This window comes from Indicator indicator, chromosome 1 (assembly GCF_027791375.1).
Source record: "Indicator indicator isolate 239-I01 chromosome 1, UM_Iind_1.1, whole genome shotgun sequence".
Classification (NCBI taxonomy): domain Eukaryota; kingdom Metazoa; phylum Chordata; class Aves; order Piciformes; family Indicatoridae; genus Indicator; species Indicator indicator.
Genome location: NC_072010.1, coordinates 112,412,309 through 112,425,371, shown reverse-complemented (window position 1 = coordinate 112,425,371; position 13,063 = coordinate 112,412,309). Strand labels below are relative to the sequence as shown.

Here is a 13,063-nt window from a genome sequence, read left to right as displayed (position 1 = left end):
TCCTGGGGCGACTGACTGTCGTCTCTGTGAAAACAACTTGCTTTACTGTGATTAGAATGTACAAGTGATTAATTTTTTTGCATTGTGTTCTCTCATCTTCTCCAGCTGAACTTCAGCTTGGTGCCCAGCAGAAGGAGGCTTCTCAGAGCTTGGAGCCTAAGCGCCCTCCACCACCTCGCCCTGTTGCTCCTCCTGCACGCCCGGCTCCACCACAGAGGCCACCTCCACCATCAGGTAATGCGGTGATGTGTATCAAGTGGACAGGAATATTTTGTTTCAAGTCTGTGAGATGAACTTTGAAGTCCATACCTAAACTACATGTTATATTGTTGATTGGGGCCCAGTGGAACATACCATTTTCTCACTGAAATGTTTAGTTAGTACTTTTAATAGCAGTAACAGCGCAGGAGATAACAAGATTTTCCCGTACCATTTGAATATCACCAGGTTTGCTTAGTAAGTAAGTTTTAAAAATGTTGCTAAAAAATATTAAAATGTGGGCTTCCTACAGAAGTGTTTACTCAACATTTTCATTTTTATAGCATCTTCATTTTTAAAATACAAGAGAAGTCTTGTGCATTCATTGATTTGTATTCCTTTAAGTTTAGCATTAATATGTATGCATTTTGTCATGTTCACGTTCTTAGAGTTCATATGGATCATATGAAAATGTGAACAATTGAGTACTAAGAGAAACTGGATGTTCAGAAGCATATGGGCAACAGAGTTAATAACAAACTGACCCTTGTCATTTTTAACTTTCTCATTCTCTTTCTTCCCTCTCACTGTACTGATACTTTTCATTATTGCTGCATTCATTTCTTAAATACTGTAAGGCGGTAGGAGTCCTGCACCTGCTAGAAAAGAATTTGGAGGTAATGATTTTAACTGTTTTCAAATATGACTACATAGAAAAACTGCTATGATGCTCTGTTATGACAATATTAATATGATGATGTCCAAAGGTATAAAAATGGGTAATTCTTAATGTCAGTGTAATTTCTTTCTCAGAGTTTGTATTCCCCTCTGAACTACATTTGACTTTTTAGTGAAAAAATATTTATCCAGAAGTTGGTACGTTATAGTCAGAGAGATTAAAGTTATTCCAGGTTTTTATTATGTTGTCCTGCTCAAAGTATATCTAGCTAACATTTCTGTGGAAGCAGAAACTTGCCTTTGGTTTGATAAGGCTAGCTTTTTTCCTCGCAGTCCATGACAACGAGCATTGTAAAATGGATTGTGATTGTAGCTGCTTTCAGTGATCATCCGTTAGTTGTTCAAGTTGAAACTATTGCTGGTCTGGTCCAGTTTCCCCTGGATGATCACTAGTTAAGAGTGTGCTCCAAATCACTGAGCTATATTTGTCTCTGAGCTGAACACTGACATATGGGTAGTTTATTTCCTGTTTCCAAGTCCGAAATGTTCTCTGAAGTCATTCATAGGGACATGAAACATCCTCCCTAGTTCTTGGAACTGGGTTGTATTTCAGAAACACATAGTTAGCAAAGCAATTTATTCAGTTACTTTGAAGGCACTTGAAAGCTACAGGTCTTTACAAAGTAACAAAATCTTTGTTTTCCCTTAATTCTTTCCCCTTTTGATAGTGCTGAGGGCCTTATGAACCCTTCAGGCTAGCTCTGTTTTTTTTTTTTTTCCAGCCTGATCTGATTTTGCATGTTAATAACAACTCATGCATTCTTAGAAGTGCTGCTGCTTGAAACTAATCTTTGTCTTTCTTTGTCACACTCTTCATAGTCGAGCTGTGCTGCTTGGATGTAAGTCAGCTCATTAATACATGGGATAGAGGGAGAAGAGTTAGTGGCCCTGTAATACTTTCTTAATGGCTGTTCAGACACTGCCACTCAGTTGGTAAGAGAGAGGATTTCTTTTTTAGGAAATAATTGACAACTTTTGAGTGATCTCAGAAAGTAAGTGAACTGGTTTACACAGTATTTAAATATCAACTAACTTAGTCTGCTGTCAGGCAGAGATGTGAATGGCTCTTACATACAGTTGAATGGAGGAGGTTATTGTGCCTAAGGCATAATATTTCAAATTTATTAAAATGCTTACATTTTAGGGACTAGCCAGTTTAAATATAATGTGCAATATGTTTGAGATTTAATTCATTGTACTACTTCAGTCCTATGTAGTTTTATGTGCACTGACACAATCCTGTTTGCCTCAGTTGTGCAAAGACTAGCCTCCATTCTTTTTGGGTTTTTTACACTTTCCCAACATAGCTTTCCACAAAGAATTGTAACTTGCATAAAACTTGCTTGTTACGCAATCTTCTAAAAGGGATTGTAGTATATATATAATTTATTTTTTATATACTGTTCTGACCTCAAGCTCATCCCACTTTTTCTATCCTCTTCATTTTCCACTCATGGCATAATGCTTTGTTTTACAGTGGTACCTGAGCTCAGCTCTGAGCAAGCTAGCACAGGACTGGAAACAGTATAAATGTTGCTATGCTTGGGGAAATGGCATCTGTTTCTCTTACCTAGAATGAAGGCTCCCCTAAAGCACTGTGAAAATATCCCTGTGTATCATACTTTGTTTTTAGACTTCTGTGGCACGTGTAAAGTGACCTTACCTGTATCTTAAAATGTTGTGCATTTTAAATTTTATTTTTTTGTTTTTCTCTCTCATGTATTTTAACCTTTTTCTTTTTTCCCTGAGGGCTCTCCTCCCTTCAGTGCTCATAACATTTCTTCTCAATATGCTTTGAAGATGGGAGTAGGATTTAGACAACTAAGTTTTGAGTTTTTTAGTTTTGTCATATTGTACATCAGAAGTAACTTGGAATTCACACAAACAAGGCTATGTAATCACTGCAGGAGTTTGCAAACTGTATACTTTTTGCCTGCTAAATACGAAAGACTTCCACTGAGGATTTTATAAGCTGTCAGTTTTCTATAGTTGAAAATCAAAAGGTTGCACTCTGTTTATGGAAAAAAAATACATTACAGAGTAAATTTTTACAGAAAATGAAAAATTATAAAGGCTACTTAATAGTCAGTTACTTGAAGTTTAAAAATAATATTTGTTATGTTTTTTTCCTTTAATAATATTACTCATCCTTTTCCTGAATAATGTAAAAAAAAGGCTTATAGTTGTCTTATCATTGGGTCAAACTGTTAAGATGGGGTTAAGATTGAGAGAAAGCACAGTATTTTCAGTATATGCAATAATTTGGGGAAAATGCATTACATTTTCATTGTGATTTTCCTCCAAATAAAAGAAACCTAGAATATACAGTAATAAAGTTGACATTAAAAGAAATGCAAATCTGTTAAATTATGAAAATACATGCACTAAAGAAGCAAGCACTTATTAGTGTACATTGTTATTTATAGTCACATTAGCCTGGCAGTAAGTGTTTAACATCTTTAGTTTTTGCCTGTCGCTGCTTGGGGTTTTTGGCAGAGTAGAGTTCAGGAGTTTTGGGTGCATTAAGATATGTCAGTCATTTGAAAAAGCTTTTTTTATATTGGCTGTTTTAGGTTTTCTTTTAAATATGAGGGAAAAGCACCTTTCTTCTTTTCCTGCCGAAGAAGGAATGTTCAGTAATGTAGGAAACAAGAAGCCTTAATGGTAAAATAGTAGATGCATTATTTAAATGTAGGCAAATGGTGTAGATTTCACATCTACACATACACATTTACATACACATACACACACTTTAAGAGAAGTTGGGATCGCTTTATTTTCCATTAAGCTAATGTGTAAATGTAATCATTGCAAAACATTTACTTTTGCATGTCTAAAAGATGTCAGGGTGTAAGTTACAGGTTGATTCTGTGTAAATCCACCCCCTTTCCTTAAAATAGCATTTAAATCAAGTGTATGACCTCTTCACTTGCAAAATAAGGTTTCAAACTGCAATAGAGATTTCAAGCTATATACAGACTATAATAATAGTTTAAAATTAAAATAACAAATGCTTCAGAATTAGATGTACATCTTTCACTGTCCTTAAGATTAATTTTTTCCTGTAATTCTGATTTATAGCATTATCACAGAACCATAATTTTGTTTTATCACTGTTGAAGGGTATTGTTAGTAAGTAAAATCTAGGGTATTTGACCTTTATGCCTTTTCTCTCCCATATAATGAATATTTTTAAATTTGCAAAACCTTTTAAAATCCTCATGCATTGAAGTTTTCCTCTATATGGTACACCAACATGTCTATGTGCTATGGTCAAAGAGGTTCTCAGCCTTTCTTCTCCTGAAAGGAGTTGACTTTATTAGTTGTCTTGCACAAAACAAGATTTGCTTAAGAGCATCCTGAAAGTCCCTGTTCTAACTATGGCCTGAGTTGAGCTTTAGGAAGGGAAAGTGCAGAAGGTCTGTGAAATGAGTAGGCTAGTTCCCTGCTCTTGGAGAGGTTTTGGTGTGTCCATTTTCAAGGGCATCATCACTGAGATGAACAGCCAGCTTTACATCTTTGGAACAACAGAGGGTTGAGAGGTGTGTCCTGTACTCTGCTGGGCTGTTCTCTACCTCCATATATTTTCCTTCAGTTAGCAGGTAGGCTTCTCATAGCTTATGGGTTACTACTTTCTTCCCCAGGATTACTCTGGGTTCTGTGGGAGAAGGGCAGAGCTAGTACCTGAGGGTAGTGAAATGTTCTCAGGCAGTGCTCTCCTCCTCTGCCCCCTCCTTACAAACACATTCTGTCCACCTCTCCTTAGTGCTGATTCTGTTGCAGAGAAATTCACTGTCAGAAACTTCTGTGATGAAACTCTAATGTGAATTGGCAGAGCCTGGAACTCACCCAGAATATACAACATATGCTAGTATTTAACATCTTTGAACCAGATGTTCAGCAAAACCAGAGATCTGACATCTCTGGAGATAATCACCTACCTGCCTCATCTGCAGCCTTCACTCTTCCTACTCTGAGTGACACCTCCACCCATATATGACAAAATTCACAGCACTCTTTCCAGATCATAGAGAGCTCCTGAGCAGATACCACACATTGGCACATGATGAGAAAGCATGAGTCTGTGTCATCACTAAGGCAAAAGTTGCTTTTAAGGTAGGCTTCTTGTACACTGGCTCCCTTGCCTTTCTCTATACCTGAGCCACTCCAGAGCTGCCTGATGTTGCTGTTACTTTTTCCTGTGTGCATGCCTTGAGGATTCCTCCATGCATACTGTCTTATCTATGTCCTGACACGTTTTTACTATACAATTTTGTGGACCCAGTATATGCTTGATCATATTGCAGAAATAAAACAATTCAGCATGGTTATGCATGATTGAAAATATTCTTTCTCTCAATCTGAACTGTAACATCTACTGTGCACCAGTTGATACAGCTTTCCCAAGTATGGAGTGCTTCTTGGAAATAACTTAATGATACAGTTCTGTAGGATGCAATATATTATATAAAGTGGGAAATATTTCTTCCATAAAATTATTCAAATATAGTCTTGGCAGAAACATACTACATAGTATTCTCTTAAATTACAAGAAGCAGAATTAATGGTGCAGGGTGTAACTGATGTACCTGTTTATTTTCAAGCATTTGAGTGTAAGTATATGCTCTGCTTTTGAACAGTTTCAGGATTGACGTTTAATATCATTCTCAATGTAGACAAGTTTGTAGAAAGTGAATACTGAAGAAATTAAATTCTCTTTCAACTGTACTGTAAAACATGATCATACTTGCTGACCTCTAATTCATAATGGTCTGGCTTCCCCATGCTGCTACAAACAGTCATCTCTTACATGTAACTACAGTCTAGCTATGCCATTTTTAAATTATGCAAAGCTGTCTTATGGCAGTGTTCTTTCTGGTTTTGCTTTCTCAATCTACTGCTTTTCTTATGCAATGTACAGCTTCTCTTCTTTCTCTGAAAAGGTCTTGGAGCTCCTCCCAGTCCTGGGGTAGCTAGGAGAGAAGTAGAAGGTAACATAATGATTTTTGTATTCTGGAAATGGATTTCTAATTTAATACCTGACTAATATTGTTGCCTTTGTGACACTAAAGATGGTTTCATGAAGGTATTTAATGTGTATGACCTTCCTTCTTTTATTTAACACAGTTTTCAGAATACCAAGTTGCTTCTTGTTTCGCAGTGATGGTGTGAATTGTTATAGAAGGCAGTCTTGATTCATGAAAAATTAAGTGAGAATGTAAATTGCACTAATCAAGAAGAATGCTTTCAAGGCTGACTCTCAGGATAATCTGTAGTTGACTGATTGCTTGAGTAGATACTATACCTGTAACTAAATCAGGACTCTAAGAAGCCTAACCTTTCATAAAGAACTACATATGTTCATATATTTTGGGGAGAGAAACTTCCATTTAAATAATGTAGTCTATGATTTAATATTTTATGTCTTTCTAAAGAGCACAATGTAGATATTTTGATTCTGATACCTAAATGTATGTGACATACATTTATGAGAACCATTTCTCTTGTATTATTCTAGTTGGAGTACATGCATAGTGTTGAATGGGTCCTGTTTTAGCCATGCCTGCAGAGTCATGGGTTTGAGTTCCTTCCTGTCTCTTCAGGAATGTGTCTTTTTATTAAAAAAAAAAAAAAAAAAGTATGGCAATAAAAGTCTGAACATATTCACAGTCAGGATGTCCTCCTGTATGCCACAATTAATTTTGGCTATATTGCTGGTTCATTTTTCTGAGTTGGCAAAATCACTCTATGCACAGAATAATTCAGGTTGAAAGAGACCTCTGGTGGTTAGCTAGTCCAGCCTCCTGCTCAGAGTAGGCTTAAACTCAGGATATGAGTTGCATTACTGAGAACTGTACCCAGAAACCCAAACTTCTGAGAAAACAGGGTTGTCTGACAACTGGAAGCCAATTTGATGAACTAAGTGTCTTATGTACCACAGAGTATTCCTTCCAGTTACTGTAACTGACACGGTGATTTTACCTTCCTGGGAAATAGGCAACAGAAACACAAGCCAGAATCCTAAACCTCTTTGCCTGTTAGAAATTGTGCACTTGGCTGAGGTAAAGGTAATTTTTTCCTATCTTGCACTTCACAACTTCAATGTTGCATACAAGGCTGTCATTAGCATCAGCATGTAAATGTTGATGTTGATGCTGTAATATATCTACCCCATAAACAAAATTAGTAAGTTCAGGAACTTTGGTGTAGACCCTGTAGATTGCTGAGCCTGTACAATTACAGATGTATTCTTCTGATGGCATGATTTTTTTGAGTCAGCATGTTACATAAGTTCTCTTTGTTTTAAAGACTGCTGTTAGAATATTTTCAGAATATACTACAAAAGAAAACAACTTCTAGCACGATTGAGAACCCAGGGTACCTGTACAAGTGGGTGTCTTTAGCATGCAACAAATAGGAGGTGATTTGACTTAATTTGTAATTAGAAGGGTCAAATTACACCACATGTGCCATGGGATAACAGTGTGCTAGAGTAACAGCCTACCTGATGGATAGACTTTAATATGTAAAAACTGTAAAAAAAAAGCACTAATGTCTTTTTGCTCCCATTTCCATTAGTGGTAATGTACCATTGCTGTGTAATACCTGTTTGTAGTTTATCTAACAAAGATAATCTAATTTTTTTCATGCTTCAAAGCACAAAAAAGTCCTGGAACACAAAGAAAAGATAACTTAGGTAATATAAATACATGCTTTGTACTAATTACAGAAATAATTTGAATTTGAAATAAGTTCCAAGTCAGCAATCTCTAATATCTTTTCCAGTTCGTAATCAGCCTCCACCTTCAGCTGGAATTTCAAGCGCAGGTTCTGCTGGATACAGTGCAACCAGACCGGTAGGTATTCTGTCCTAAATTAATTTCCCTCCTAAGTTTCTCTAGTTTATTACACTAGTACTGGGGCTTGGTCAGTCCTAACAATGTAAGAAAACTGCAAAAGTGACTGGCCATTCTACAGTTTATATGAATTAATTCCCTCAGCAATTCCTCTTTACTAAAAATAGTCTAAAATGTAGTTACTGGACATGACTTTGTTTTGTGCTCTATATGTTCACTTCACAGGCTCCCAAATAATACTGCATTTTATGTCCATTTCCAAAAAAAACCTGCCAAGTGCAAAGTTACTGTTTGTATCATATGTTCCTGTTGACTACATTGTTGGTTTGTTATGATAAAATGCATTATCTTCTGTGCTGAGATGTGTAGCCTGATGGCAGCTAATTCCTCGCAGGCAATTACTGTATTAGAATGCTAGAAAGAATGCTAGGAGACCTGCCTGGATGAGCAAGGAGCTCTTGGACATGCTGTCACACAAAAAGAAACTCTACAAGGAGTGGAAGAAAGAATGGGGGGAGCATGTAAGGAAGCTGCCCAAGCAGCAAGAGACCTGGTTAGAAAAGCTAAAGTTCAGTTAGAATTAAGTCTAGCCAGGGAGATCAAGTGGAACAGTGAAAAATTCTATAGGTATATTAATGGTAAAAAGAAGACTAGGGAAGGTGTGGGCCCCCTCAGAAAGGAAACAGGTGAAGGATATGGAGAAGGCTGAGGTTCCCAATGATTTCTTTACCTCAGTCTTCACTGGCAAGGGCTCCAGCCGCACTCCCAGAATAATGGAAGATAATGGCAGGGACTGGAAGAAGGAACTGCCCATTGTGAGTGAAGATCAGGATTGTGACCATCTGAAGAACCTGAAAGTGTTCGAGTCCATGGGACCCCATGAGATACACCCACAGGTGCTGAGGGAACTGGCAGATGAGGTTGCTAAACCACTCTCTATTCCAAAAGTCATGGCATGGAGAGGTCCCCACTGACTGAAAAACCCCCATTTTCAAAAAGGGAAAGAGGGATGACCCAGGGAACTATAGATTAGTCAGTCTCACCTCTGTGCCTGGTAAGATCAGGGAGCAGATCCTCCTGGAGGCACTGCTGAGGCAGAAGAATAATAAAGAGGTGATTGGGTACAATCAGCACGGCTTCACCAAGGGCAAATCCTGCCTGACAAACCTGGTGGCCTTCTATGACAAGGTCATGACATTAATAGATGAAGGCTGAAAAACTGACATCATTTACCTGGACCTGAGCAAAGCCTTCGATGCTGTCCCCCATGACATCCTGGTCTCCAAGCTGGTAAAGTCTGGGTTTGATGGGTGGACCATTCAGTGGAAAAAGACCTGGCTTGATGGCTGCACTCAAAGGGTGGCTGTCAATGGGTCCATGCCAAGTGGAGTCCAGTGACAAGTGGAGTCCCTCAAGGATCAGTGCTGGGACCAGTCTTGTTCAACATCTTTGTTGGCGACATGGACAGTGGCATTGAGTGCACCCTCAGCAAGTTTGCTGATGACACCAAGCTGTGTGGTGCAGCAGACATGCTGGAGGGAAGGGATGGCATCCAGAGGGACCTTGGCAGACTGAAGAGGTGGGCCGATGACAGCCTCATGAGGTTCAACAAGACCAAATGCAAGGTCCTGCATCTGGGTTGAGGCAATCCCAAGCACTGATATAGCCTGGGCAGCAACTGGCTGGAGAGCAGCTCTGAGGAAAGGGACTTGGGGGTGCTGGTGGATGAGAAGCTCAACATGAGCTGTCAATGTGCACTTGCAGCCCAGAAAGCCAACCAGAGCCTGGGCTGCATCAAGAGAAGCATAGCCACCACGTCGAGGGAGGTGATTCTCCCCCTCTACTCCACTCTGGTGAGACCCCACCTGGAGTACTGCATCTGGAGCCCCTATTACAGGAAGGATCAGGACATGCTGGAGCATGTCCAGAGAAGGGCCACAAAGATGATCAGAGGGCTGGAGCACCTCTCCTATGAGGAGAGAGTTGGGGTTATTCAGTCTGGAGAAGAGAAGGCTCTGAGGAGACCTTATTGTGGCCTTCCAGTATCTAAAAGGAGCCTACAAGAAAGCTGGGGAGGGATTTTGTAGGGTGTCAGGTAATGCTAGGACTAGGAGGAATGGAAAAAATAGAAATGGGTAGGTTCAGGTTGGATGTTAGGAAGAAATTCTTCACCACAAGGGTGGTGAGACACTGGAACAGGTTGCCCAGGGAGGTGGTAGAAGCCCCATCCCTGGAGGTTTTTAAGGCCAGGCTGGATGTGGCTGTGAGCAACCTGATGTAGTGTGAGGTGTCCCTGCCCATGGCAGGGGGGTTGGAACTAGATGATCCTTGAGGTTCCTTCCAACCCTAACCCATGATTTTATTCTATGATTCTGTTATATAGGCAGTTAGTGTATTATATGGCTGATTACTGGAAATGTAATGAAATTTTGTATCTTATTATAAAAAGTAATTTTGATAAAGGTCTTCACTTAAAATTCAAACATTCAACTGAACATTCAAGAAATACTAGTTCTGCATTTCATTGTTTCATTTGTGGAACCAAACCAAAGCAAGTGAATGAAGGATTTATGGACACTTGAATGCTTCACTAGAAGTAAGAAAACAAGAGATGGAAGACAACTGCCTTATTTCTCTTAACAGCAAGTAGGAGCCTTGTGTTAGGGAAAGAAAAAGTGGTTTTGAGCCACACTGCTAAAATTGCCAGCATAATCTGTTAGGACAAAGCTGACTGCATCTCACGCTTTGCAGACATTGAGATTATCTTTAAAAACACCAAAAAATCCCTGAAACAGCAACAAAAGACAAAACACAACAAACCAAGCAAGCAAATGTAATAGATATCTGAAAAAAAATTAACCTCCTAAGACCTGTTTGGCTTTTCAAACCTTTGCTCAACCCTTGTTTGGATTTCCTAACTGACATTGATTCTGTCCATTTTCTCAGGTTGTGTTTTGAGCAGCATTGCATTTCAAGGACTTCAGGACCAGGGACAGGAGCCACAGTGGTTCCCCTTCCCACTGGGAGGTCCAGGGGATTATTTTAGTTCTCCCTTCTGTTTCTTTTCTGTTCCTTTTTGATTCATCTGTATCTTTATCTATTTTTGTTTTCTTAAAATACGTGTTGAAATTTAATCCAATCATACTTCTGCCTACCTCTGGAATATTCAAAGAAATGACAAAATGCATCTTGGCAATTAGAAAGGACACTTATTTCAGAGGCTAGGTGGTTTAAAGCATTTAGAAAGTTGCTAAATGGACTCAGCCAAGCATAATGAATCAGATGTTATACATAGTCTTTGAAGTAGAGTATATAAAACTAGTAAAAGTTAAATCAAAGATGATCCTTGTTTTGTAGTGGTGACATATCTTGGCTTGGTTTTAAATCCTGTTTGCATAGAGAGTTGTGTAATAAAGCTTGTTCTGAAAACCTTTTCTAGAACATCCACTATTACTAATATTTTGTCAGTATACCAAGTACAGAAAATTTTAGAGGAAACGAATCTTAGAAACCATCTTGCATCGTGTTAGTTTTGTGGGTTTTTTCTGGATTTTTTTGTTTTGTTTTGTTTTCCTGAAATATATCAGTTTTGTTCTTTGACTATATAAAACTGACTGTAGCTGCTCTTTGCAAATGGCAGGCTATAATTATTCCATGGAAGGTAGATGGTGTTTGCATTGATGGTGGGGTATCAACTTGTCCTTACAAGATCTCCAAATAAAGTAGTTGCTGATGTTGTTTTTGTTGCTTACAGCAATTCATAGCTTATATAAAATTAACAATAATGCTAACAAAATAGTGTTTCTAACATTGTTGCACAGATAATTGTTTTATAAAAAGGTGAAGACTCTTGTAAAAATGCTTTGCTTTGAACTGAACCCTCATAATGTGTTGTTGAAGGCTGTTGTAAAAATCCTTTGAACTGAACCTTAATGCCTTTAGAATACAGTCGTCGTTTTTATATATGCATGAAAAATTAGTTCAGCAACAGTTCTCAAATAATTTCTCATAGAGCCCTAATTATCCTGAATCATTTAGCAGTAGATGACTGTAGGTGACTATGCATCCGAATTACAATTAAAATACTTCTTTTACCAATTATTATGTTAGACTGTCCCACCTCGAGCTGGAGTTATTAGTGCACCACAAAGCCATGTCCGTCCCTCTGGGGGAAGACCAGCACCTGAAACTCAGACCAAACCAGCTGAACCCCCAAGGGGTAAGTTTACTATAGAAGTTAAATCTAAATGTCAGTGTTCAGTCAACAGGTGCCATCTCTGGTTTGAGTGCTTTGTCTTCAAAAGGTGCTTTGTTTTTTCACTAGAAATTCTCAAATGTAGTAGCATTTGGCAGTTTGTTAATAATCCACAAATATAATAAACCCTTATCAGATACTTGGCAGCAGTCAGGTGAGATGCAGACCTATAAGATTTCATGCTATAAAGAGAAACTTTGGTCAGCTTGCTGTGTTTTAGTGTGAGCACATTGGTATGTCCTATCATGTCTGTTGATCACCACACAACACATTCTCTCTGCTGCTTGCTCTGTAACTATAACATCTGGAATAGCATTTATGTTTGACTCTTAAAGCTACTTCCTAAACCTGCACATAAAGAGTTTTTTAAATTGTATTTGCATCAAAACATGCATTTACAATAGTGACCTCCAAAATACTTTTCAATATAACTGAAGTACATTTAAGAATTACATGGTTTCTGGTTCTCTAGTTTGTATCTATAGTAATAATTTTTTAATGGAGGTATGCTGAGGTTTTGATGATCTAGTTGCTGTGAAAACCTGGTGTCCCTACAGCTCTTTCTTCTGCAGTTCTGCATGGTGCTTCTAGAGTCACATGTTCTCATTCATGCAGTTCTTAAGATTTCTATTACGTTTCTTTACAATAAAGAACACTGCAAATATACTTGCAGGCTCACCACTGCTTCCTGAACCACTAAGGCCTCAGGCTGCTGGACCTGCTCAGCCTACTGGACCTGCTCAGCCTACCACTCAGCCACCACCTGTGCTAAGGATGCAGGAGCCTCTGACACCTGTGGCATCACATCCATCTCAGACAAGTGCCCCACAAAGTTTGGAACCCCCACAACCGCCTCCTCGTAGCCGATCATCTCACAGTTTGCCTTCTGAATCCACTCCTTCACAGCAGCAGGTAAGTAAAAAACCACTTGTATGTATGGTTTTTTATTATGTAAATTAACACAGCTTGTACTGAATGCTGTAGATGCGTGTGAAACTCCTCAAGGAAGCAAACA

General features: G+C 38.6%; 1 protein-coding gene across 1 annotated transcript in view; it reads left to right on the top strand.

Annotated features, from left to right (window-relative positions):
* The window catches only part of SYNJ1 (synaptojanin 1), a 67,699-nt gene that overhangs the window by 49,616 nt on the left and 5,020 nt on the right, over positions 1-13,063 (top strand). Inside the window, exons 25-31 of the mRNA XM_054389419.1 lie at positions 106-234; positions 837-875; positions 5,880-5,927; positions 7,595-7,633; positions 7,723-7,793; positions 11,904-12,012; positions 12,722-12,960. Of these exons, the coding sequence (XP_054245394.1) occupies positions 106-234; positions 837-875; positions 5,880-5,927; positions 7,595-7,633; positions 7,723-7,793; positions 11,904-12,012; positions 12,722-12,960 (674 nt within the window). The remainder of the gene's footprint in view (positions 1-105; positions 235-836; positions 876-5,879; positions 5,928-7,594; positions 7,634-7,722; positions 7,794-11,903; positions 12,013-12,721; positions 12,961-13,063) is intronic.